Genomic DNA, 26,669 nt, shown 5'->3' on the forward strand with positions numbered 1-26,669 from the left:
TCTGTCTCCACCCCCATTTGTGTTCTCTCACACTCAAATAAATAAAAATCTTTTAAAAACAACCAACAGTTTTTCATAACTGTTTATTCATTCCTTTGGATATCTCTTCCCTTGCAGTCCACTCTATCTACCGAGGAAAACTGAATTTATGTCGTAATTAAACTATGATGAGAATTTGAGGGCTCCAGTGTGTTGAGGATGATCTGGGCCATAGTCTACTAAAAATTCCTGACCTGGGAGAACCACCTCAAAGGGACCACAAAATTAAATCAGAAACGTGTACTGAAAACCTGTATTCTGGCATTGTGGGAGTCAGTGAGGGAACAACAAACATGACATTGCGGTGTTCATGGAGTAGAGGCGAGTTTAATGCCACATTTAGGGTGAGCACAAAGGGCCTACGGAGTCATGTAAAAATAAGGGTAGTGACTCAGGGATGGATGCACAGGAAGAAGCAATATCAAAGCTAAAACTTAACGAGTAGGGGTTAGCCAGTGAGAGGGAGAGAAGCACATTCCAAAAAGAAGGGATAGTGTATCAGTGAGGATCCAAACAAGAGACAAACCACTTAGTAATTTCAACAGGGAACGTTTAATATAAAAAATGATGAACTATAACAGGAGATCAACTATAAAGATGAGAAAAGAAATCCAAATACCCTAAGGTGCAAGATTACCCAAGAAAGGTTACCCAAATGGGTAAATCCCAAGGCTGGGATTCAGGTCTCATTGAAGGAGATGTCGGAACTGCAGTCAGAGTTGCCCGGCCAAAGCTAGTCCGTGCTACTCAGCATGCAAACAGGAACTACCCTTCAGGAGTGCAGGGAGTCCTGTCTGATAAATGGATGTATAGGGAGGGTCAGGGAACAATGAGCCCACCGACCAGCAGAGCAGTGCAAGGCCTCCAGTGTATCATATGCACATGCAGAAGGATGCAACAAACCCCGTAGGGATACAGCAGAGTTAAGACTAAGGACTGGATGCAGAGAGTGAGTAGGGTGTCAACAGCATTTGCTAGGGGCATGGTATCCATTTTAGAAAGGTCACTGGCTGAGGCCCGGACTGCATGCTCTGGAGTGCACAGCTGGGAAGAGTACTTCTGATGCTGGTGAAGCGGGGGCGGCAAGGGAGGAAGAGAAAGGAAGGAGATAGGAAGAAGAGAAGAAGAAGGAGAGGAGGAGGAGAAGGAGACGGAGAACACAAAGACGATGAAGATGAAGATGAAAGAAGACGAAGAAGAAGAAGAAGGGAAGCAAACCGGAACATGGGCCAGGGCCAACGCTCAATCTCCAGGCTAACAGGAACAACCCTCTGGGACACAAATGAGTTGAGGTTGGTAATTGGATGCGCAGAGGAAGTCAGACATACAGGACTCAAACTTCTCTGCCATCCATCGTGCTTCAATCACACCTTCTTTAGCAACTTTGGACCCCCCCTCCCAAGTTAGCTCTTCTGTGGTACTGTCTTCAGACTTCTCTGTCCCACCTTCTCATTACTATCTCATCATCATTTAGTAATTCTTTATATTTACTTCCACTGTTTAAAATACTATGTCATATCTGTCTTCCGATTGGACCCAGACTAATATAGAGGCCAGGGAGTTGCACTCTTTGGATTTGTCTTCTAGAGGATCTACCATAGAGAGCACAGTTGAACTGCAGCTCAAAATGTAGACAGCTGCTACATTTTCATATCCACCGTAGCACTCACACCAAGGCCTTGTGTCTCTGCTAGGCTGTGTCCAGCCAATGACTTAGCACAGAAGGAATACTAAAACCAAGTCATTTCTGTCTCCCGTAGGACCCCTCTACAGGCAAGCTTCTGATGGGGACTCAAGATCAGAAAACCCCAAGGGCCTGTGCTCTGATTCTCCAACAGGGGCTTGCCCTGAGATCCACGGTACAACTTTTCCCCACCACTGACACCATGAATAGCATAGGGTCTACTGGATCCTGCGACCAAAGCAGTGAGGACTCCTAAGCACAGCCTGCACCTGCTGCACAATTCATCTGCTCTGAGACCACTGAAGTCTTGCATTCCTTAGTTTCACCAAGGTGTATGGATGAAACGAGTACTCAATGTAGGACAAGGTTTCCCAACCTTGTACCATGGACATGGTGGATTGTTGTGGAGGCCTCTCTTGGGTATGTTTACCAGCACTCCTGACATCGACCCACTAGATGCCAGCAACATCCTCAGTTGTGAGGATCAGAAATGTCTCCAGACGAATCTATTGTTAGCAGTGTCTATAGCTAATAATACTGCATTGTATACTTAAACTTTGCTAAGAGGGTAGAGCTTATGTTAAGTGTTCTTACCAATTAATTAATTAATTAATTAATGAGACCAGGAAGAGACTTTGGGAGGTGATGGGTAGGACTATGGCTTTAAGGCATTGATGATTTCACAGAGGTCTATACTTATCCACAAACTCACTGAATTCGATACATTAAGTATGTACAGCTTTTGACATGTCAAAAAACAGGTCTCCAGACACTGCCAAATGCTCCCTGAGGAGCAGAATTCTTCTCCCACCACCCCACCCCCAACGCATTGAGAATTAGTGGCGTAAAATATGCTACCTCCAGAACCCAAAGAGGTCTCCCAGTTTCTGTCTTTGTGAAAAGGTATTCAAAATGTGGCAATTTTTCTTTCACTCCTGCGAGAATATCCTGGCATGCCCACTGGATGCCTCAAAACTTCACGGATATGTCAATTCATGCCGTCTTACCAAGGGCCCAAAGCGTTATAGCCTCTTACTGATCCTCATGTCAAATTAGCATGGTGTCAATATGATAGGCCAATGACATATTCTGGGGATGTTCAAATGGTCTAGCTCCATGAGTTAATAAAACGCTGAGGCAAATTAAATGAATGAACACTTTGCCTATACTCTATGAATATGAACTATTTCTGATTCACTAGCGGACTAGAAAAGAATGCATTTGCCAAATCAGTGGTGACACATACCATGTACCTGACGTCTTATCAATCTGTTCTGGAAGCAATAAGAGGCGCACAATAACTATGACTGGAATTACTCTTTGTTTAAGTTGACAGTAACTACAGATATTTGCCACAATCTATCCTGTCTCTGAATGGGCCAGACTAGTGAATTAAGCAGAAATGTGATAGAGCTCACCAGCCTTTCATCCTTTAGCACTATCCCACTGCACCTCTGCTAGGATGCAGGGTTGTTTTTGGTATACCCTACCAAATGAAGGCTTGGAGACAGTTTCAGAGGTTTCTGCTTGGACTCTCTAAATTTTTTTTTCTCAGTTATATTTCCTTATTCAGGAGAGACACAGAAAGAAAGGCAGAGACATAGGCAGAGGGAGAAGCAGGCTCCCTGCTGGGAGCCCTATGTGGGGCTCAATTCCCGGACTCTGGCATCAAGCTCTGAGCTAAAAAAGAAAAAACTCACAATTTCAACAAGAAACACTTTTAGCTACTGTAAAATCATACAGAAAAAAAAAAAAAACTATTGCAAATGACATCAATCTATATTACAAAGGATTCTGAATTATACTATACAATGTTCTTCACCTTGTCCTGTCAGAGTAATTGTTTTCTACCTAACCGATCACATGCTGACATTTTTCACTATACTTATAAATACTCTTCTTATTAAGTTAAACTTTCCGCCTTGAGAAACTGTTACCACTCTTTACCAAATACTAAGATTCACAAAAAAAAAACCTTACCTTTTAGCGTAGTCAACTGCATTTATATTTGCTTTTTCTACTAAAAATGCCACCATTTTCTCTTTTTTTTCATTTATAGCAAGTAAAAGCGGTGTGAGGCCATCCTGTAGGAGTGCAAACAAAATTTATAATTTACAAAATTACATATTTGGATAATGAATCGTAAAAATTCTGAACGATCCTGTAACTTAAACATGTAACATAGAAAGTAAATAAAATTAGCCCTTTCGTTCTCAGCCCTCCATGGTTTCACCAGCTGCTCCTTCTTTTTAAAATACTGCTTTCTCACGGAGCGTGGGTGGCTCAGTTGGTCAAGCATCTGCCTTCAGCTCATCAGCTCAGGTCATGATCCCAGGGTCTCAGGATGGAGTCCCACCTTGGGCTCCCTCTGCAGCAAAGAGTCAGCTTCTCCCTCTCCCTCTGCCCCTCCCCTCCACTCGTGCTCTCTCCTGCTTGCTCACTCTCTGTCTCTCTCAAAAACATAAAGTCTTTTTAAAAACTAAAATAAAAATAATAAAATAGACCTCCTCTTCCTCTTCAACAGATTACCTGCAGTCATTCCACAAACTCGCTTCAAACATTGCCTGGCTCCAAGAATCTTTGCTTCTCTCACAATATATATCATGGTATACCCTAGTTATTTTCTTCTGCACCATCTAAACCAAAAGATTCTAGAGGGGAGGGGTTATTTTTTATCTCTGTATCTCCACTCTCTAAAACACAGTAGTAAATATTTAAAGTATCGTTACTGATTTTAATGGATATCTCCGGAGTAGTGTTTCTTCAATTATATTCCAAAGAACACATGATTTGCAAGAGATACTGTGCCCCAAAAGAAAGATTCAATGATCATCTATGTTTGTGAAACATTACAAAACTGCACTATACATCTAGCACAAATGAACCCCATTTACATTTGCTTATCCCCATTTGACAATTCCTTCTTTTGTAGCAAACATTAATACTTGAGAAACAAGAGTTCCCAGGGATATAGTTTTAAGAACTTTCCAATAAAGGTAAGGGTTTTCTCCAGGTTGTACAAACTTGCTGGATTCTCATCTATCAATGGTATGGGGATCCCAGATGTCAACATAAAACACTCCAGCTCCAAATGAGTCACTAAGGAGATGGACTCTGAATGAAAAGAGCTAGGTTTCAGGGCAGCTGGGTTGTGCAGGCAGTTGAGGGACGCTTGGTTTTGTCTCAGGTGTGATCTCAGGGTCGTGGGATCCAGCCCCACATTGGATTCGGGGCTCCCCTGGCACTGAGCACCAAGTCTGTTTAAGACACTCTCTCTCCCTCTCCCTCTCCACCTCCCCCACCCCCACAAGCCTGTGCATGTGTGTGCTGTCTCCCTAAAATGCATAAAGAAACCTTTTAAAAATTAAAAAGAAAAGTAAATAAATAAAAATAAAAGAAAGAAGCTTCAAATGAATTTTGACCACTTAATACTAAATAATCTTTGGTTAAGGTGGGCCCACAATGAGATGAGCACTCGGTGTTATTCTTTATGTCGGCAAATTGAACTCCAATAAAAAATTGTGGGTTTTTTTGTTTAAAATAAAAAATAAGAACAATAAAATATTAAAAATAAATAACTAAATAAATAGTCCTTGGACTTTCTCCTATTATACCATGATAAAGTTTTTTCTTAACTGTTAGAAAGCTCAGTATGAGATTTTTCTCATTTTTACCCTTTTATTCAAATTCAGTTCCATACAACATACTATTAGTTTCAGAGGTAGAAGTCAGTGGTTCCTCAGTCTTATGTAACACCCAGGACTCATTCCATCATGTGCCCTCCTTAATGTCCATCACCCAGTTATCCCATCCTTCCACTCCACCCCTCCAGTGACCTTCAGTTTGGCTCCTATGATTAAGAGTCTCTTAGGCTTTGTCTCCCTCAGTCTCTCTGGTTTAAGTTTTTCTCTTCTTCCCCTTCTCCGCTGTCTTGTTTCTTAAGTTCCACATATGAATGAGATCATATGATAATTGTCTTTCTCTGACTGACTCAGGGTATTATGCTAAGTGAAATATGTCAATGAGATTTTATTCTCAACTATACTCATTCTGAGAACCTAATGCACATCTACTTCTAAAAAAACCGGTTTGTATTCTAGTTTCTATTATCATTGCTATTTTTGATTATTTATAATTTAGACTAAGTGTAAATCAGAAATGAAAATGTCATGACTTACCAATAAAAATTCTAATACTAGATGAGCACTGGGTGTTTACATGTTGGGAAACTGAGATTAAGTAAAAACTATTAATCACAAATTCTAATACTGCTTTATACGGATTATTTTTAGTATAATAAAAGCTACTATGTAAATTGAGTATTTAGGGAATAATACCAAGGAGAAAGAGAATACTGTCTGGAATATGCATAATCTATCCAAGTAGAACCAGGATTAACCTCACATGGCTTACAAATATTCCAAAAGGTACATGATTACTGTACATATATAGAAAAAATGTTTGTAAAAAAAACGACTTTCAATTCCTAACTTAGAAAATTCATCCCGAGGCACCTGGGTGACTCAGAGGGTGAACATCATGATCCCAGGGTCCTGGGATCGAGCCCATATCAGGGTCCTCATAGAGAACCTGCTTCCCCCTGTGCCTAGCTCTCTGCCTCTCTCTGTGTGTCTCTCATCAATTACTGAATAAAGTAATGAAAAAAATAAGGTGACAAAGAAACAGAAAATTCAATCCCAATCCTAAGAAATTAACATAAAATACAAAATATATATTATAAATTAATATGGAGTGTCTTGAAAATCTTGAAATCTTTGTCAACATATACCATAAAACAGTAATTGTAAACTCAATGGTTATGGAGGCAAAGCAGGTGACACGAGTCAGTGAAGACCCTAGGCGGGGACACGAGCAAACTGGAGACACATGCCTCCTATAAAGGGACAGCCTCTGCACAGCATACCAAACAGCAGCATGGGCTCAAGGTACCAGAAGTGATCTGTAAGAAAAGCTCAAAATCCAGAGTTCTACATGCGTGCCATAATTTTAAATGTTAGCTCAACTGACAGTGGAAACTAAATACATCCAGGGGCTACATTTAGTCTATAGCCTACTTGTGTTTTTCTATTTGCTGTGACTGTTTCCAATGGCCGTGCGTAAAACAAATACTTGGACATCAAACCTTTCCTAAAGCATCAGGATCATGTTTTACCAACAAATTAGGCCCCACCTTCTAAGGAAAATTGCTGTGAAGACTCATTAACACCTACTGTCAGAATTTTCCAATGCTTGTTTCAACTACAATCTATTTGTATTTACTGCCCTCACATTGCTAACCGAACAGACAGGAGTTCAGAGGAATGCTGAAGCAAAGTTATTAAAACAATTACCATCTATATTGTCACTAACTACATGCTGAATGTTTAACACAGTAGTGATTATGCACTATGCCAGGGCCCTATGAATTTGAAAGACATCCTAAGATAGTCTATCGTACAGCTTCAACTAAAAAAGAAGGTTCACGGATTTCTACTGCTGCAATTGGGAAAACCCTGCTTGTAATAATCAGAATGGTAGCAAAACACGTAAAATCTTTAAAGGGTCAGACTCTACTTATTAAAAGACTACTCATAAAGACTTCCCATCTGGGTGCCGGTGAATGACTGATAGTTGGAAGAAAAGGTAATTATTTTTCAAGCCAACAGAGATGACCAATAATTTTCATCTGTAATTCTCAAAGAGATACAGACAGATGAAAGGCTAATGTTGGAGAGAGTGGAAGGAAGTAGCCAGTATCCAACTTCAGTTAAATCTCTTCCAGAGATTTAATATTTTTACATCTCTAAATTTGTATATGTATACCTACCCATTCAGTAGTTGTTAGCCAAGAGTTGTAACAGAATCTCAAAACCCTATTTCCAAATTTCTGCGTACACACGTTATTGGATTCACTCCATCGAAATCTTCACGGGACAGTTTAGGCTTGTAAATTCTTTTAAATTCCCTAGTTGACTGTGATTCACCAGCACAAGTCTAGCTGAGAACTAGTACAGTACACAACCATGCCAGTCTCCTCTTTCACCTATGTGGCCAATTCTCCCTATCACTTGAGGATTCAGCCAAAAACAGAAATGAGTCACTTATCAAACCTGCATTCAATTTCCATGGCTAGAGGTAGAACAAGGACTAGTAAACTCAAAATGCAACTTGATTCCATTATTTACACACTCCTTACTTCCTTCCAATCAAGACATTCTAGATTTGCAAGAAGAGTTTAGACTCGTATCTAAGTGGCTATAGCTGCAAAATACTATACTGTGTTCTTTCCTCTGCTTGTCCACTTTTTGTTTTTTTTTTTAAGATTTCTATTTATTTATTCATGAGAGTCTGAGAGAGAGAGAGAGACAGGCAGAGACACAGGCAGAGGGAGAAGCAGGCTCCTCCATTCAAGGAGTGCCATGTGGGACTCGATTCGGGAGACCATGGGATCATGCCCTGAGCCGAAGGCATATGCTCAATCACTGAGCCACACAGGCGTCCCTTTTCGTGCCCATTCAACCACCAGTTTACTGCCAATCTGATGTCCTTAGAGTCCTCCTAGAATTGATCTCTATATAAGTTTACAACACACTCACGGGTTCGTAAAGTAAGAATTATTATCCCTGAAAATTGAAGACTCCTTACCTAAACATAAACACTGAAGAAAAACAAACACAATCCAAAAACCTTGTCTTGATATTTCCCCTCACTTGCCAAATGTCTAAATCGCTCTGCATGTTCCTGACTGCTTTCTCCTTTTCCCCTCTTTTGTCCCTCTTAAGTCAAGGCTGATAAAAGATAAACTCCGACCGTGTTAATAAATCACTTTTTGGGATCCCTGGGTGGCGCAGCGGTTTGGCGCCTGCCTTTGGCCCAGGGCGTGATCCTGGAGACCTGGGATCGAATCCCACGTCGGGCTCCCGGTGCATGGAGCCTGCTTCTCCCTCTGCCTGTGTCTCTGCCTCTCTCTCTCTCTCTCTCTGTGACTATCACAAATAAATAAAAATTTAAAAAAAAAAAAAATAATAAATCACTTTTTGATCAAATAGGAACTTCTCAACAGCAGCAAGATTTGATATTGTAAAATACACTTGTTTTCTGTTTTAAGTCAAAGCCTATTTCCAAGGCAAATTTTGCTTTCCTCTGTTGTTTGACACTAAATAAGAAACAAACTGGGTGAGAAAACATTTTTGAAAATAAAGTTTCAGAACACATTCTGTGTTCTCATAAATATTTGCCATAAATACATAAAAGAAACTTGCCTTCTCTAATGCTTCTTTAGAGGTATCATTATTTAGGGGCAACTGAGTGGCTCAGTCCGTTGAGCATCTGACTCTTGGTCTTAACTCAGGTGATGATCAGAGTTATAAGATCCAGCGCTGCGACAGACTCAGCGCAAAGTCTACTTCAGATTCTTACTCTCTTTCTTTTCCCTCTGCCCCCACAACACCCCCTGCTTGTACATGCTCGCTCACTTCCCCCCAAAAAATAAAATCTCACGGCTGAGTAATACTCCATTGCGGACATATACCACAGATTACTCAACAATTAGAAACAATAAATACCCACCATCTGCTTCAACATGGATGCAACTGGAGGGTATTATGCTGAGTGAAGTAAGGCAATCGGAGAAGGACAAACATTACATGGTCTCATTCATACGGGGAATAGAAAAGAGTGAAAGGGAATAAAGAGGAAAGCAGAGAAAACGAGTGGGAAATATCAGTGAGGGGGACAGAACATGAGAGACTCCTAACTCTGGGAACCAAACAAGGGATGGTGGAAAGGGAGGTGGGTGGGGGGTTGGGGTGACTGGGTGACGGGCACCAAGGGGGGGGCACTTGACGGGATGAGCACTGGGTGCTGTGCTCTTTGTTGGCAAACTGAACCCCAACTAAAAAAATTTTTAAAAAGAAAAAACTAAAAGATAAAATAAGTACATAAACCCCAGAGTGTGAGGTGAAAAAATAAATAAATAAAAAAGCTTAATTTAAAAAAGGAAGGCAGGAAGGAAGAAGTATTATGGTAAGCCTGGGGGGCTCAGTGGGTCAAGCATCTCTCTCTGGTTATGGTCACGATCCCACTCCTGACATCAAGCCCCGTGCATCAGGCTACCTGGCTCAGTGGGAAGGCCTCTTCTTCCCCTACCTCTGCCTTTCCTCCCTACTCATGTTTGCTCTCTCTCATATAAATACAATCTTCAAAAATAAAAAGTGTTGTTATTTAAAGCAAAAGCTTAGACAGTTATTTCAAAATATTTTCATCCAGGAAATGCTTGAGCTTCCAAATATGAAAAATCGACCCTATCTATGGCACACAACAGTGTTTCTGCAAGGGCAGTGACTGAATGTAATGCACGTCAAAGAAAGCACAGGGAGACTGGCAAGTGTGGTCATCACCAGCTCCCCATGCACACCTACCACCCCACTGAGGAACTACATAGGCTGAGCAGGAGCTACTCTCCGGAATGGGAGGCCTCACCGTGGTACATGGCTGGCAGAGTGGCTACCAGCACAAGCAGATACCACCTGTAGGATGTCATGACCTGATCCCCCTGCTCTCATCTTCTGAACCTTAGGGCCTAGAGTGCCCAAGGCCTATTACAACCTGCTGCTTTCTCCTCCCATTTACATTCACCCAAGCTACTCCTCTGGGTCACGGTCTCCTACTCATCCCCAGAAGCATCCATTTCCTAAGCCCCTGCACACCTTTCGGCCTCCATCATCACCACACTCCCCTCTAGGCCTTCAATCCTTTGTGGGCTCTGAGGGTACCATCTACTCCCAGGCACAAAGGGGAAGATTTTCTTTCTGGGGTGGAAAGGTTGCTAGCAGACAAAATGTTGCCTTTCTACAGGCATTACTTTTCTCTTTCCCTGCCCCTGCCTTAGTTTTCCAGTTGTTTCCAGGATGACAGGACCTGCTGTATAAAATTCAGTGCCGATGTCTTCATATATATATGTACATATACAAAGAAAACATTTGCAGCTATTTTTATTTACTTATTTATTTATAATATAAAATACGTTGTAAAAAAAAAAGTTGACCTGTACCTTGTTTCTGATCTCCATATTTACTTTCTTTAAAAGTAGTTTCTGTGCTATTGTGACATTGTCCCCTAATGCTGCATAATGGAGAGCAGTGTTGCCCTTGATGTCTTTTAGATCAGGATTAGCACCATGTTTCAGCAGAATATCTACACATGCCTCATCTTGGGATTGTACAGCCTGTGAGCATTACAACAAGAAACAGAATGTAAATTCTGGGAACTGAAAGGAAACATGCCACAAGTTTCACCAATGAGTTATGTTTAAATGCAACAAATGTTCATTCCAAGGACTTCAATCCAATCCATCTCAGGCAGATATACCTGTCACCACGCACCTTCAGTAGAGCGGTCGTGTTTTCAACATCACGGAGGTTTAGCTGGCATTTCCGATCTACCAGGAGCTTCACCATATCTTCATGGCCATTGGCACAGGCCAAGTGGAGACAACTCCTGTGAGTGTGAAAGGGCTTGTCAGGAATTACAGTGTACCTTTTCAAAAATTTCAAATCAATTCATAGAATTGTAAATGTTAAATACTTCTTATTCTCATGACTCCAAAACAAAGAATTAGTTTACTTCAGACTTCTCTGTCCCACCTTCTCATTACTATCTCATCATCATTTAGTAATTCTTTACATTTACTTCCACTGTTTACAATACTATGTCATATCTGTCTTCCGATTGGACCCAGACTAATATAGAGGCCAGGGAGTTGCACTCTTTGGATTTGTCTTCTAGAGGATCTACCATAGAGAGCACAGTTGAACTGCAGCTCAAAATGTAGACAGCTGCTACATTTTCATATCCACCGTAGCACTCACACCAAGGCCTTGTGTCTCTGCTAGGCTGTGTCCAGCCAATGACTTAGCACAGAAGGAATACTAAAACCAAGTCATTTCTGTCTCCCGTAGGACCCCTCTACAGGCAAGCTTCTGATGGGGACTCAAGATCAGAAAACCCCGAGGGCCTGTGCTCTGATTCTCCAACAGGGGCTTGCCCTGAGATCCATGGTACAACTTTTCCCCACCACTGACACCATGAATAGCATAGGGTCTACTGGATCCTGTGACCAAAGCAGTGAGGACTCCTAAGCACAGCCTGCACCTGCTGCACAATTCATCTGCTCTGAGACCACTGAAGTCTTGCATTCCTTAGTTTCACCAAGGTGTATGGATGAAACGAGTACTCAATGTAGGACAAGGTTTCCCAACCTTGTACCATGGACATAGTGGATTGTTGTGGAGGCCTCTCTTGGGTATGTTTACCAGCACTCCTGACATCGACCCACTAGATGCCAGCAACATCCTCAGTTGTGAGGATCGGAAATGTCTCCGGACGAATCTATTGTTAGCAGTGTCTATAGCTAATAATACTGCATTGTATACTTAAACTTTGCTAAGAGGGTAGAGCTTATGTTAAGTGTTCTTACCAATTAATTAATTAATTAATTAATGAGACCAGGAAGAGACTTTGGGAGGTGATGGGTAGGACTATGGCTTTAAGGCATTGATGATTTCACAGAGGTCTATACTTATCCACAAACTCACTGAATTCGATACATTAAGTATGTACAGCTTTTGACATGTCAAAAAACAGGTCTCCAGACACTGCCAAATGCTCCCTGAGGAGCAGAATTCTTCTCCCACCACCCCACCCCCAACGCATTGAGAATTAGTGGCGTAAAATATGCTACCTCCAGAACCCAAAGAGGTCTCCCAGTTTCTGTCTTTGTGAAAAGGTATTCAAAATGTGGCAATTTTTCTTTCACTCCTGCGAGAATATCCTGGCATGCCCACTGGATGCCTCAAAACTTCACGGATATGTCAATTCATGCCGTCTTACCAAGGGCCCAAAGCGTTATAGCCTCTTACTGATCCTCATGTCAAATTAGCATGGTGTCAATATGATAGGCCAATGACATATTCTGGGGATGTTCAAATGGTCTAGCTCCATGAGTTAATAAAACGCTGAGGCAAATTAAATGAATGAACACTTTGCCTATACTCTATGAATATGAACTATTTCTGATTCACTAGCGGACTAGAAAAGAATGCATTTGCCAAATCAGTGGTGACACATACCATGTACCTGACGTCTTATCAATCTGTTCTGGAAACAATAAGAGGCGCACAATAACTATGACTGGAATTACTCTTTAAGTTGACAGTAACTACAGATATTTGCCACAATCTATCCTGTCTCTGAATGGGCCAGACTAGTGAATCAAGCAGAAATGTGATAGAGCTCACCAGCCTTTCATCCTTTAGCACTATCCCACTGCACCTCTGCTAGGATGCAGGGTTGTTTTTGGTATACCCTACCAAATGAAGGCTTGGAGACAGTTTCAGAGGTTTCTGCTTGGACTCTCTAAATTTTTTTTTCTCAGTTATATTTCCTTATTCAGGAGAGACACAGAAAGAAAGGCAGAGACATAGGCAGAGGGAGAAGCAGGCTCCCTGCTGGGAGCCCTATGTGGGGCTCAATTCCCGGACTCTGGCATCAAGCTCTGAGCTAAAAAAGAAAAAACTCACAATTTCAACAAGAAACACTTTTAGCTACTGTAAAATCATACAGAAAAAAAAAACTATTGCAAATGACATCAATCTATATTACAAAGGATTCTGAATTATACTATACAATGTTCTTCACCTTGTCCTGTCAGAGTAATTGTTTTCTACCTAACCGATCACATGCTGACATTTTTCACTATACTTATAAATACTCTTCTTATTAATAAGTTAAACTTTCTGCCTTGAGAAATTGTTACCACTCTCGACCAAACACTAAGATTCACCAAAAAAAAAAAAAAAAAACCTTACCTGTTAGTGTAGTCAACTGCATTTATATTTGCTTTTTCTACTAAAAATGCCACCATTTTCTCTTTTTTTTCATTTACAGCAACTAGAAGCGGTGTGAGGCCATCCTGTAGGAGTGCAAACAAAATTTATAATTTACAAAATTACATATTTGGATAATGAATCGTAAAAATTCTGAACGATCCTGTAACTTAAACATGTAACATAGAAAGTAAATAAAATTAGCCCTTTCGTTCTCAGCCCTCCATGGTTTCACCAGCTGCTCCTTCTTTTTAAAATACTGCTTTCTCACGGAGCGTGGGTGGCTCAGTTGGTCAAGCATCTGCCTTCAGCTCATCAGCTCAGGTCATGATCCCAGGGTCTCAGGATGGAGTCCCACCTTGGGCTCCCTCTGCAGCAAAGAGTCAGCTTCTCCCTCTCCCTCTGCCCCTCCCCTCCACTCGTGCTCTCTCTCCTGCTTGCTCACTCTCTGTCTCTCTCAAAAACATAAAGTCTTTTTAAAAACTAAAATAAAAATAATAAAATAGACCTCCTCTTCCTCTTCAACAGATTACCTGCAGTCATTCCACAAACTCGCTTCAAACATTGCCTGGCTCCAAGAATCTTTGCTTCTCTCACAATATATATCATGGTATACCCTAGTTATTTTATTCCGCACCATCTAAACCAAAAGATTCTAGAGGGGAGGGGTTATTTTTTATCTCTGTATCTCCACTCTCTAAAACATAGTAGTAAATATTTAAAGTATCGTTACTGATTTTAATGGATATCTCCGGAGTAGTGTTTCTTCAATTATATTCCAAAGAACACATGATTTGCAAGAGATACTGTGCCCCAAAAGAAAGATTCAATGATTGGGATCCCTGGGTGGCGCAGTGGTTTGGCGCCTGCCTTTGGCCCAGGGCGCGATCCTGGAGACTCGGGATCGAATCCCACGTCGGGCTCCCTGCATGGAGCCTGCTTCTCCCTCTGCCTGTGTCTCTGCCTCTCTCTCTCTCTCTGTAACTATCATGAACAAATAAATAAAATCTTAAAAAAAAAAAAAAAGAAAGATTCAATGATCATCTATGTTTGTGAAACATTACAAAACTGCACTATACATCTAGCACAAATGAACCCCATTTACATTTGCTTGTCCCCATTTGACAATTCCTTCTTTTGTAGCAAACATTAATACTTGAGAAACAAGAGTTCCCAGGGATATAGTTTTAAGAACTTTCCAATAAAGGTAAGGGTTTTCTCCAGGTTGTACAAACTTGCTGGATTCTCATCTATCAATGGTATGGGGATCCCAGATGTCAACATAAAACACTCCAGCTCCAAATGAGTCACTAAGGAGATGGACTCTGAATGAAAAGAGCTAGGTTTCAGGGCAGCTGGGTTGTGCAGGCAGTTGAGGGACGCTTGGTTTTGTCTCAGGTGTGATCTCAGGGTCGTGGGATCCAGCCCCACATTGGATTCGGGGCTCCCCTGGCACTGAGCACCAAGTCTGTTTAAGACACTCTCTCTCCCTCTCCCTCTCCACCTCCCCCACCCCCACAAGCCTGTGCATGTGTGTGCTGTCTCCCTAAAATGCATAAAGAAACCTTTTAAAAATTAAAAAGAAAAGTAAATAAATAAAAATAAAAGAAAGAAGCTTCAAATGAATTTTGACCACTTAATACTAAATAATCTTTGGTTAAGGTGGGCCCACAATGAGATGAGCACTCGGTGTTATTCTTTATGTCGGCAAATTGAACTCCAATAAAAAATTGTGGGTTTTTTTGTTTAAAATAAAAAATAAGAACAATAAAATATTAAAAATAAATAACTAAATAAATAGTCCTTGGACTTTCTCCTATTATACCATGATAAAGTTTTTTCTTAACTGTTAGAAAGCTCAGTATGAGATTTTTCTCATTTTTACCCTTTTATTCAAATTCAGTTCCATACAACATACTATTAGTTTCAGAGGTAGAAGTCAGTGGTTCCTCAGTCTTATGTAACACCCAGGACTCATTCCATCATGTGCCCTCCTTAATGTCCATCACCCAGTTATCCCATCCTTCCACTCCACCCCTCCAGTGACCTTCAGTTTGGCTCCTATGATTAAGAGTCTCTTAGGCTTTGTCTCCCTCAGTCTCTCTGGTTTAAGTTTTTCTCTTCTTCCCCTTCTCCTCTGTCTTGTTTCTTAAGTTCCACATATGAATGAGATATGATAATTGTCTTTCTCTGACTGACTCAGGGTATTATGCTAAGTGAAATAAGTCAATGAGATTTTATTCTCAACTATACTCATTCTGAGAACCTAATGCACATCTACTTCTAAAAAAACCTGTTTGTATTCTAGTTTCTATTATCATTGCTATTTATGATTATTTTATAATTTAGACTAAGTGTAAATCAGAAATAAAAATGTCATGACTTACCAATAAAAATTCTAATACTAGATGAGCACTGGGTGTTTACATGTTGGGAAACTGAGATTAAGTAAAAACTATTATTCAAAAATTCTAATACTGCTTTATACGGATTATTTTTAGTATAATAAAAGCTACTATATAAATTGCGTATTTAGGGAATAATACCAAGGAGAAAGAGAATACTGTCTGAAATATGCATAATCTATCCAAGTAGAACCAGGATTAACTTCACATGGCTTGCAGATATTCCAAAAGGTACATGATTACTGTACATATATAGAAAAAATGTTTGTGAAAAAAAACGACTTTCAATTCTTAACTTAGAAAATTCATCCCGAGGCCCTGGGTGACTCAGAGGGTGAACATCATGATCCCAGGGTCCTGGGATCGAGCCCATATCAGGGTCCCCATAGAGAGCCTGCTTCCCCCTGTGCCTAGCTCTCTGCCTCTCTCTGTGTGTCTCTCATCAATTACTGAATAAAGTAATGAAAAAAATAAGCTGACAAAGAAACAGAAAATTCAATCCCAATCCTAAGAAATTAACATAAAATACAAAATATATATTACAAATTAAATATGGAGTGTCTTGAAAATCTTGAAATCTTTGTCAACATATACCATAAAACAGTAATTGTAAACTCAGTGCTTATGGAGGCAAAGCAGGTGACACGAGTCAGTGAAGAACCTAGGCGGGGACACGAGCAAACTGGAGACACATGCCTCCTATAAAGGGACAGCCTCTGCACAGCATACCAAACAGCAGCATGGGCTCAAGGTACCAGAAGTGATCTGTAAGAAAAGCTCAAAATCCAGAGTTCTACATGCGTGCCATAATTTTAAATGTTAGCTCAACTGACAGTGGAAACTAAATACATCCGGGGGCCACATTTAGTCTATAGCCTACTTGTGTTTTTCTATTTGCTGTGACTGTTTCCAATGGCCGTGCGTAAAACAAACACTTGGACATCAAACCTTTCCTAAAGCATCAGGATCATGTTTTACCAACAAATTAGGCCCCATCTTCTAAGGAAAATTGCTGTGAAGACTCATTAACACCTACTGTCAGAATTTTCCAATGCTTGTTTCAACTACAATCTATTTGTATTTACTTCCCTCACATTGCTAACCGAACAGACAGGAGTTCAGAGGAATGCTGAAGCAAAGTTATTAAAACAATTACCATCTGTATTGTCACTAACTACATGCTGAATGTTTAACACAGTAGTGATTATGCACTATGCCAGGGCCCTATGAATTTGAAAGACATCCTAAGATAGTCTATCGCACAGCTTCAACTAAAAAAGAAGGTTCACGGATTTCTACTGCTGCAATTGGGAAAACCCTGCTTGTAATAATCAGAATGGTAGCAAAACACGTAAAATCTTTAAAGGGTCAGACTCTACTTATTAAAAGACTACTCATAAAGACTTCCCATCTGGGTGCCGGTGAATGACTGATAGTTGGAAGAAAAGGTAATTATTTTTCAAGCCAACGAGATGACCAATAATTTTCATCTGTAATTCTCAAAGAGATACAGACAGATGAAAGGCTAATGTTGGAGAGAGTGGAAGGAAGTAGCCAGTATCCAACTTCAGTTAAATCTCTTCCAGAGATTTAATATTTTTACATCTCTAAATTTGTATATGTATACCTACCCATTCAGTAGTTGTTAGCCAAGAGTTGTAACAGAATCTCAAAACCCTATTTCCAAATTTCTGCGTACACACGTTATTGGATTCACTCCATCGAAATCTTCACGGGACAGTTTAGGCTTGTAAATTCTTTTAAAGTTCCCTAGTTGACTGTGATTCACCAGCACAAGTCTAGCTGAGAACTAGTACAGTACACAACCATGCCAGTCTCCTCTTTCACCTATGTGGCCAATTCTCCCTATCACTTGAGGATTCAGCCAAAAACAGAAATGAGTCACTTATCAAACCTGCATTCAATTTCCATGGCTAGAGGTAGAACAAGGACTAGTAAACTCAAAATGCAACTTGATTCCATTATTTACACACTCCTTACATCCTTCCCATCAAGACATTCTAGATTTGCAAGCAGAGTTTAGACTCGTATCTAAGTGGCTATAGCTGCAAAATACTATACTGTGTTCTTTCCTCTGCTTGTCCACTTTTTGTTTTTTTTTTTTAAGATTTCTATTGATTTATTCATGAGAGATGAAAGAGAGAGAGAGAGAGAGAGAGAGAGACAGGCAGAGACACAGGCAGAGGGAGAAGCAGGCTCCTCCATTCAAGGAGTGCCATGTGGGACTCGATTCGGAGACCACGGGATCATGCCCTGAGCCGAAGGCATATGCTCAATCACTGAGCCACACAGGCGTCCCTTTTCGTGCCCATTCAACCACCTGTTTACTGCCAATCTGATGTCCTTAGAGTCCTCCTAGAATTGATCTCTATATAAGTTTACAACACACTCACTGGTTCGTAAAGTAAGAATTATTATCCCTGAAAATTGAAGACTCCTTACCTAAACATAAACACTAAGAAAAACAAACACAATCCCAAAACCTTGTCTTGATATTTCCCCTCACTTGCCAAATTTCTAAATCGCTCTGCATGTTCCTGACTGCTTTCTCCTTTGCCCCTCTTTTGTCCCTCTTAAGTCAAGGCTGATAAAAGACAAACTCTGACCGTGTTAATCAATCACTTTTTGATCAAATAGGAACTTCTCAACAGCAGCAAGATTTGATATTGTAAAATACACTTGTTTTGTGTTTTAAGACAAAGCCTATTTCCAAGGCAAATTTTGCTTTCCTCTGTTGTTTGACACTAAATAAGAAAACAAACTGGGTGAGAAAACATTTTTGAAAATAAAGTTTCAGAACACATTCTGTGTTCTCATAAATATTTGCCATAAATACATAAAAGAAACTTGCCTTCTCTAATGCTTCTTTAGAGGTATCATTATTTAGGGGCAACTGAGTGGCTCAGTCCGTTGAGCATCTGACTCTTGGTCTTAACTCAGGTGATGATCAGAGTTATAAGATCCAGCGCTGCGACAGACTCAGCGCAAAGTCTACTTCAGATTCTTACTCTCTTTCTTTTCCCTCTGCCCCCACAACACCCCCTGCTTGTACATGCTCACTCCCCCGCAAAAAATAAAATCTCACGGCTGAGTAATATTCCATTGTGGACATATACCACAGATTACTCAACAATTAGAAACAAAAAATACCCACCATCTGCTTCAACATGGATGCAACTGGAGGGTATTATGCTGAGTGAAGTAAGGCAATCGGAGAAGGACAAACATTACATGGTCTCATTCATACGGGGAATAGAAAAGAGTGAAAGGGAATAAAGGGGAAAGCAGAGAAAACGAGTGGGAAATATCAGTGAGGGGGACAGAACATGAGAGACTCCTAACTCTGGGAACCAAACAAGGGATGGTGGAAAGGGAGGTGGGTGGGGGGTTGGGGTGACTGGGTGACGGGCACCAAGGGGGGGGGCACTTGACGGGATGAGCACTGGGTCCTGTGCTCTTTCTTGGCAAACTGAACTCCAACTAAAAAATTTAAAAAGAAAAAACTAAAAGATAAAATAAGTACATAAACCCCAGAGTGTGAGGTGAAAAAATAAATAAATAAAAAAGCTTAATTAAAAAAAGGAAGGCAGGAAGGAAGAAGTATTATGGTAAGCCTGGGGGGCTCAGTGGGTCAAGCATCTCTCTCTGGTTATGGTCACGATCCCACTCCTGACATCAAGCCCCGTGCATCAGGCTACCTGGCTCAGTGGGAAGGCCTCTTCTTCCCCTACCTCTGCCTTTCCTCCCTACTCATGTTTGCTCTCTCTCATATAAATACAATCTTCAAAAATAAAAAGTGTTATTTAAAGCAAAAGCTTAGACAGTTATTTCAAAATATTTTCATCCAGGAAATGTTTGAGCTTCCAAATATGAAAAATCGACCCTATCTATGACACACAACAGTGTTTCTGCAAGGGCAGCGACTGAAGGTAATGCACGTCAAAGAAAGCACAGGGAGACTGGCAAGTGTGGTCATCACCAGCTCCCCATGCACACCTACCACCCCACTGAGGAACTACATAGGCTGAGCAGGAGCTACTCTCCGGAATGGGAGGCCTCACCGTGGTACATGGCTGGCAGAGTGGCTACCAGCACAAGCAGATACCACCTGTAGGATGTCATGACCTGATCCCCCTGCTCTCATCTTCTGAACCTTAGGGCCTAGAGTGCCCAAGGCCTATTACAACCTGCTGCTTTCTCCTCCCATTTACATTCACCCAAGCTACTCCTCTGGGTCACGGTCTCCTACTCATCCCCAGAAGCATCCATTTCCTAAGCCCCTGCACAGCTTTCGGCCTCCATCAACACCACACTCCCCTCTAGGCCTTCAATCCTTTGTGGGCTCTGAGGGCACCATCTACTCCCAGGCACAAAGGGGAAGATTTTCTTTCTGGGGTGGAAGGGTAGCTAGCAGACAGAATGTTTCCTTACTATATGCATTACTTTTCTCTTTCCCTCCCTCTGCCTTGGTTTTGGAGTTGTTTCCATGATGACAGGACCTGCTGTATAAAATTCAGTGTCGATGTCTTCATATATATATGTGCTATAGTACAAATATATCTACATATACATGTTGAAAAACCTTTTGCAGCTACATTTATTTATTTATTTACTGATTGATTTACTGATTTACTGATTTATTTATTTATTTATTTATTTTTTTTTTATTTATTTATAATGTGAAATACGTTGTAAAAAAAACTTGACCTGTACCTTGTTTTTGGCCTCTATATCTCCTTTATTCAAAAGCAGCTTGCGTGCTATTGAGATATTTCCCTCATAGGCCGCATAATGGAGAGCGGTGTTGTCCTTGAAATCCTTAGTATTTACATCAGCACCTTTTCTGAGAAGAATATCTACACATGCCTCTTCTTGGCATTGTACAGCCTGTCAGCATTATAACGAGAAACAGAATGTAAATTCTGGGAACTGAAAGGAAACATGCCACAAGTTTCACCAATGAGTTATGTTTAATTGCAACAAATGTTCATTCCAAGGACTTCAATCCAATCCACCTCAGGCAGACATAGGTGTGACCACCCACCTTCACGAGAGCTGTCCTGTTTTCTCCATCACGGAGGTTTAGCTGGCATTGAGAAAGTACCAGGATCTTCACCATATCTACACTCCCAATGGCACACGCCAAGTGGAGAGCCGTCCTGTGAGCATGAAAGGACTTGTCAGGAAATTACAGTGTACCTTTCCAAAACATTCAAATTAATTCACAGAATTGTAAATGTTAAATACTGTATTATTCTCATGACTCCAAAACAAAGATTTAGTTTTCTTTGGAAGAAAGTACAATATTTATTAGTGATTCTTCACCGCTCTATTAAAAGAGCAGCCTATCTGTTTAGGAAGAGCATGACCTCAGGAGGCAGCTCAACCTGGGTTTGATTCCCACTTTAACTCTGTCGCTTCACAGTGACCATTTAGCCTTATCGCAATTTCCTCATCCACAAAATGGGCATAAAAATAGTTGTCTCAGGTCGCCTGTCTGGCTCACTCTGAAGAGCATGTCACTCGATCTCGGGAGCCAGGGGTTCGAGACCCCTGTTGGTTATAGAGGTTACAAAACAATAGTAATAATAAATAAAATAAAAGGTACTTATCTCACAAGACCTCTTGTCGTGATCCTTAAATGAGGATCCATGCAAAGTTTTAGAATACTAGTTCCTAGCACAAATATTATTATAGCTATTACTACAACTTACAAAGACCCACTACAATTAGGGAAAACAATCCAATTATGCCCACTTTGCAGCTACGTTTAAGGATGAGCAAGAATACTCTATTTCAATGATTCCAAGATGCTCATTTTGTCACCTTTTAATATCTCTGACATCGGAATCCAATTTCTAATTCAAAATGTCTTAAAACTATAACTGGCATGATTTCTAAAAATTTCTTCTTGGTACATAAATAGTGGGGCATCATACAATCTACGGTGTGTCTTAAGTGAAATAATAGTGACATATACAACAGGTCTGTTGCACTTCTAGTCCTATGCTTGGAATTACATTGTTCAAGAGCTAAAATAATTTTCAGTAGTTGAAAGCATTATGAGAAGAGAGGACTAAAAGAACAAAAGAATGTTTTTAAAGCAACCCTTACTTTAAGTTTCAAGGGATTTTAAGTCAAAAGAAACTCAGGATTCAAATAAACGGGGAGAGTTCTTTTATTTTTGGGGGGGTGGTGGGGAGCTCATTTTACTAAGCATTTTAATTAATAGAAAATGTTTAGATTCATAGAAATCAAGTATTTTCAATTACCAATATTAGTATTTAGTATTATTGCAATGTCAAAAGGGCAGGTAAAGGTAATCTTTTACAATTTCTGATTCAGAAATGTTTTCCTTTGACAGGAAGTTCCAAGGAAAAGCTTCACGTGAGATTAAGTCCTAATACTTCCATTTAAAATTTCTCACCTAGGGGCACCCGGGTGGCTCAGTTGACTGAGTGTCCAACTTTTGGTTTTAGCTCAGGATGATCTCACGGTCATGAAGACAGACGCCCACATTAGGCTCCATGCTCAGGGTGGATTTTGCTTGAGATCCACGCTTTCCTTCTATTCCTCCCCTCCCATGACCTTCTCTTTTTCTTTTTACAATAAATACATCTTTTATCATTTACAAAATAAAATAAAATCTCTCATCTTAGGAGTGCCTGGCTTGCTCAGTCTGTAGAGCATGTGTCCTTAAATGTCCAGCCCCATGATGGGTAGAGAGATTACTTAAAAATGAAAGCCTTAAAACCTAAATACATAAAATTTCTCATCTTGCTCATACTGGGCAACATGGAGTCTTCTTTTTTAAGATTTTATTTATTCATGAGAGACACAGACAGAAAGCACAGACATAGGGAGAAGCAGGTGCCTCACGGGGAGACCAATGTGGGACTCGATCCCAGAACTCTGGGATCACTCTCTGAGCCAAAGACAGATGCTCAACCACTGAGTCACCCAGGAGTCCCTGAACTCTTGTTAAAATTGAAAAGATCCTGAGTAGACTATGTCTGCTACATAACTTGTGTTCAGGTTTGTCTGAGAAATAAATGGACTGAAAGAATACATAAATTTATTTGGAGAATATAAATAATAGTGAAAGGGAATAGAAGGGAAGGGGAAAAAATGGGTAGGAAATATCAGAAAGGGAGACAGAACATGAAGACTCCTACCGCTGGGAAACAAACTAGGGGTGGTGGAAGGGGAGGAGGGTGGGGGTGAATGGGTGACGGGCACTGAGGGGGGCACTTGACGGGATGAGCACTGGGTGTTATTCTGTATGTTGGCAAATTGAACACCAATAAAAAATAAATTTATTATTAAAAAATTCATTTGGAGAGCTCTGTAGTTTTTAAAGATTTATCTATTTCTTGGAAAAAGAGAGAATGCAGGAGTGCGGTGAAGGGCAGAGGGGCAGAGAGATAGGGAGACAATCTCAAGCAGCCTCCCCATTGAACATGGAGCCCAACAGGGTGCTCAACCCCACAATCCTAACATCATGACCAGAGCCAAAATCAAGAGTCTGATGCTCAACAAACAGCCACCAAGGCACCAAGAAAGTTCAATATTTTTAAAGAAAACTTTTGTGAAGTAAACTAATATTTTTGAAATAGCAATAAAATGTGTATTTGCTATTTTTTAATTTTTTTTCAGAAGAGGGATACAACAAAAATTCTATAAGGTTTTGCAATACCATTTGTATTTTTTATTTTTTATTTTTATAAGGATTTAACCAAAATAAAATCATTAACCGTTCACTTATTAGATGTTATAAAGCTGCACATAATAAAAACATATGTATAGGTCATCCCCCGTGGCGCAGCGGTTGAGCACCGCCTGCAGCCTGGGGTGTGATCCTGGAGACCCAGGATCGAGTCCCACGTCGGGTTCCCTGTAATGGAGCCTGCTTCTCCCTCTGCCTGTGTCTCTGCCTCTCTCTCTGTGTGTGTCTCTCGTGAATAAATAAATAAAATCCTTAAAAAAATAAATAAAAATAAATAAAACCGTATGTATATATTTAATGTATGCGTAATACAACCTACAATACAGATAAAAATATTCCCCTTAGTTCTGAAGAGGCTAAAGGTTGTTAGAAAATACCAATCCTCTCCCATCAATTTTTTTTGAATAGGAAGAGGGGCGCTTAGGTGACTCAATCAGTTAGGCATCTGCCTTTGGCTCAAGTGTAGGGGTCCTGGGATCGAGCCCTACATCATCAGGCTCCCTGCTCCATGGGTTTCTGCTTGTTGTCCCCCTGCCCCTCCCTGCTGCTTGTTTGCCTGGTCTCTCTCTCAAATGAATCGATAAAATCTCTTTAAAGTAAATAAGTAGAAACTATTTTTTGTCTACACAAGATTCATATTCTTGTTCTCCTGGATTAGTTCATTGATAATAAACCTTTCTTAGAATTTTTATGTATCTTTCCTATAGAAATCACAGATTTTAAGAAAATGAAAAATCCACTTAGAATCCAAATGTTTGAAGATAACTAATTTTATATTTGCACATCTTTTTGGCTAACTCAAAACCATTGTCTGCTTATATGTATGTATCATCAAAACAATTTTTCACTCATTTAATGATCCAAAGTACAGCTTTGCATGTTAATGTGTATCAATTATCTCTGCCACATTCAGTGGTCACATAGTAGTCCAGCCTCTGGATACACTGCCATTTACGAATACAGGCCATTAAGTGACTCCTTAATACACTGCTATTGTAAATAGTGCTGAGAATAGCATATTGTATATTATTTATTTCTAATTATTTCCTAAAGATATTTTACATCAATAAGCTTCATGGCTCAAGGAAATACTTATTTTTCAATGTGGTACATAACCACCAAACTATCTGAAAAGTCCAAAACAACTTAAATTTTAAGTAGTATAAGTAACATCATTCCTTATCTTCACAAAGCTTGAGATGGAAAATGGGATTTTATGCCTCTTTTTAAAATATTTTATTTATTTGAAATTAAGAACACCAGCAGAGGGGAGGGGGAAAGAGAAAAGCAGACTCTCCACTGAGCAGGGAGCCTCACCAGGGGCTAAGCTCCAGGACCCAGAGATCATGACCCTGAGAGGAGGTCAGAAGAGGCCAACTGACTCAGCCATCCAGGGGCCCCTATCTCATTCCTGTAATAACTTCCCTGTAAAACGAAGATGTTCTTTTTCTCCAAAACATATGTTGTAAATATTTTGCAAGTACATTCTCTTTTATTTTGCTAATATTACTTTCTGATTCAGAGGCGTTTTTTTTTGTGTCTGTGGCTGAATCAAACTCCAGAATTTTTGCTTTTAATGTCACGAGCCCCTCTACTGCTCGCCCCGACTCCTCCCGCCCACCTCAAAAGCCCTGTTACCTGTTCTTCCTGTCCCTTTTATTTAAGTCATGTAAACCAAAAACCAGCAACTGCTGTATCTCCTGCATTTTTTCTGTATCGCCCTCAATCACAGCTCTGTGGATTCCCCGGAGATCTTGATATCTGATGTGGTATCCGGGACCGGGGCTGTGGAAGCTGTCAACAGTCATAGTCATAGGCGGCGACCTGACCCTCAGAGGCCTGAGGTTGAAGCCGAAGCGCAGCAGGCCCCACCCATTCCGCGCTGTAGATCTCTTTTCCATAATGAAGCCGACAGGCTTCAGTGACACAGGTTTCACCGCCTCTAGTGCGATACACTCCCGCGCCAGCAATAAGGCAAGTGGGCCTCGCCTCAATGTCTCAGGGACTAAGCCCAACGACTTAGAATCTTCCTACGCAGAACCAGTGTAACCTAGCAACGCTGCTAAATGTGAATGCGCCTGCGCACCTCAGAAGCTGGCATCCCTGCGCATGCGCACAGAGGGCAGTGGCCAAGGGTGCCCAAAGCATATATGCGAGGAGGCCCAAGCCTCTCAAATCTCTGAGATCCCCTGTGAGCTGGCTGGCTTCCCTTTAGAAGTTGGTGGGATGACTGAGAATTTGGGGACATTTGCAAAATCCTCTGGGGTGTGGAAATGTAGTCTTCTGGGCCTGTGAGTGGCTCAGTGGTTGAGCATCTGCCTTTGGCTTCGGTCATGATCCGGGGTTCCTGGGATCAAGTCTTGCATCGCACACCCCACAGGGAGCCTGCTTCTCCCTCTGCCTATGTCTTGCCTCTCTCTCTCTCTCTCTCTCTCTCTCTCTGTGACTATCATAAATAATAAAAATTTTTAAAATTTAAAATAAAAAAAATAACATCACTCATTGAGCCCTGCACCACGCAGGGGGCTGATCAGCTCCCCCAAGTGCCCACACCTGAAAGTCAGCACAAAGGCCCCTCCACCAGAAGAATTGATATCAATCAATTAATAACCAAATTAATAACCAAATTTAAGACATACTTAGATAATAATACACTTATACTTGGTGACTTCAATCTAGCGCTTTCTACATTTGATAGGTCTTCTAAACACAACACTTCCAAAGAAAGGAGAGCATTAAATGATACACTGGACCAGATGGATTTCACAGATATCTACAGAACTTTACATCCAAACTCAACTGAAAACACATTCTTCTCAAGTGCACATGGAACTTTCTCCAGAATAGACCACATACTGGGTCACAAAACAGGTCTGAACCGATACCAAAAGATTGGGATCGTCCCCTGC

The 26,669-nt window shown here is 40.7% G+C and overlaps 1 protein-coding gene across 1 annotated transcript; it reads right to left on the bottom strand.

Moving 5' to 3' along the window:
• On the bottom strand, positions 1 to 26,169 carry LOC119878860 (ankyrin repeat domain-containing protein 7-like). Its single transcript, XM_038589411.1, has 8 exons — positions 25,399 to 26,169; positions 21,079 to 21,193; positions 20,748 to 20,921; positions 13,591 to 13,694; positions 11,107 to 11,221; positions 10,776 to 10,949; positions 3,704 to 3,807; positions 1 to 3,403 (listed from the first exon to the last, which is right to left on the bottom strand). The coding sequence occupies exons 1-8, from the start codon at positions 25,659 to 25,661 to the stop codon at positions 3,361 to 3,363; spliced, it is 1,092 nt and encodes a 363-aa protein (XP_038445339.1). The 5' UTR covers positions 25,662 to 26,169; the 3' UTR covers positions 1 to 3,360.
• Positions 26,170 to 26,669: the final 500 nt, after the last annotated feature.

Source organism: Canis lupus, unplaced genomic scaffold (genome assembly GCF_011100685.1).
Source record: "Canis lupus familiaris isolate Mischka breed German Shepherd unplaced genomic scaffold, alternate assembly UU_Cfam_GSD_1.0 chrUn_S2007H2206, whole genome shotgun sequence".
Classification (NCBI taxonomy): domain Eukaryota; kingdom Metazoa; phylum Chordata; class Mammalia; order Carnivora; family Canidae; genus Canis; species Canis lupus.

Bases quoted from the DNA above. Each gene is read 5' to 3' on its own strand.
- LOC119878860 (XM_038589411.1), bottom strand. From the start codon at position 25,661: ATGGAAAAGAGATCTACAGCGCGGAATGGGTGGGGCCTGCTGCGCTTC. The intron at 20,922-21,078 runs GTGGGTGGTCAC...TAATGCTGACAG, and splicing joins ACAGGACAGCTCTCGTGAAG to GCTGTACAATGCCAAGAAGA. The intron at 3,404-3,703 runs GTAAGGTTTTTT...TTTCTTTTTTAG, and splicing joins GCAGTTGACTACGCTAAAAG to CTCAGAGCTTGATGCCAGAG.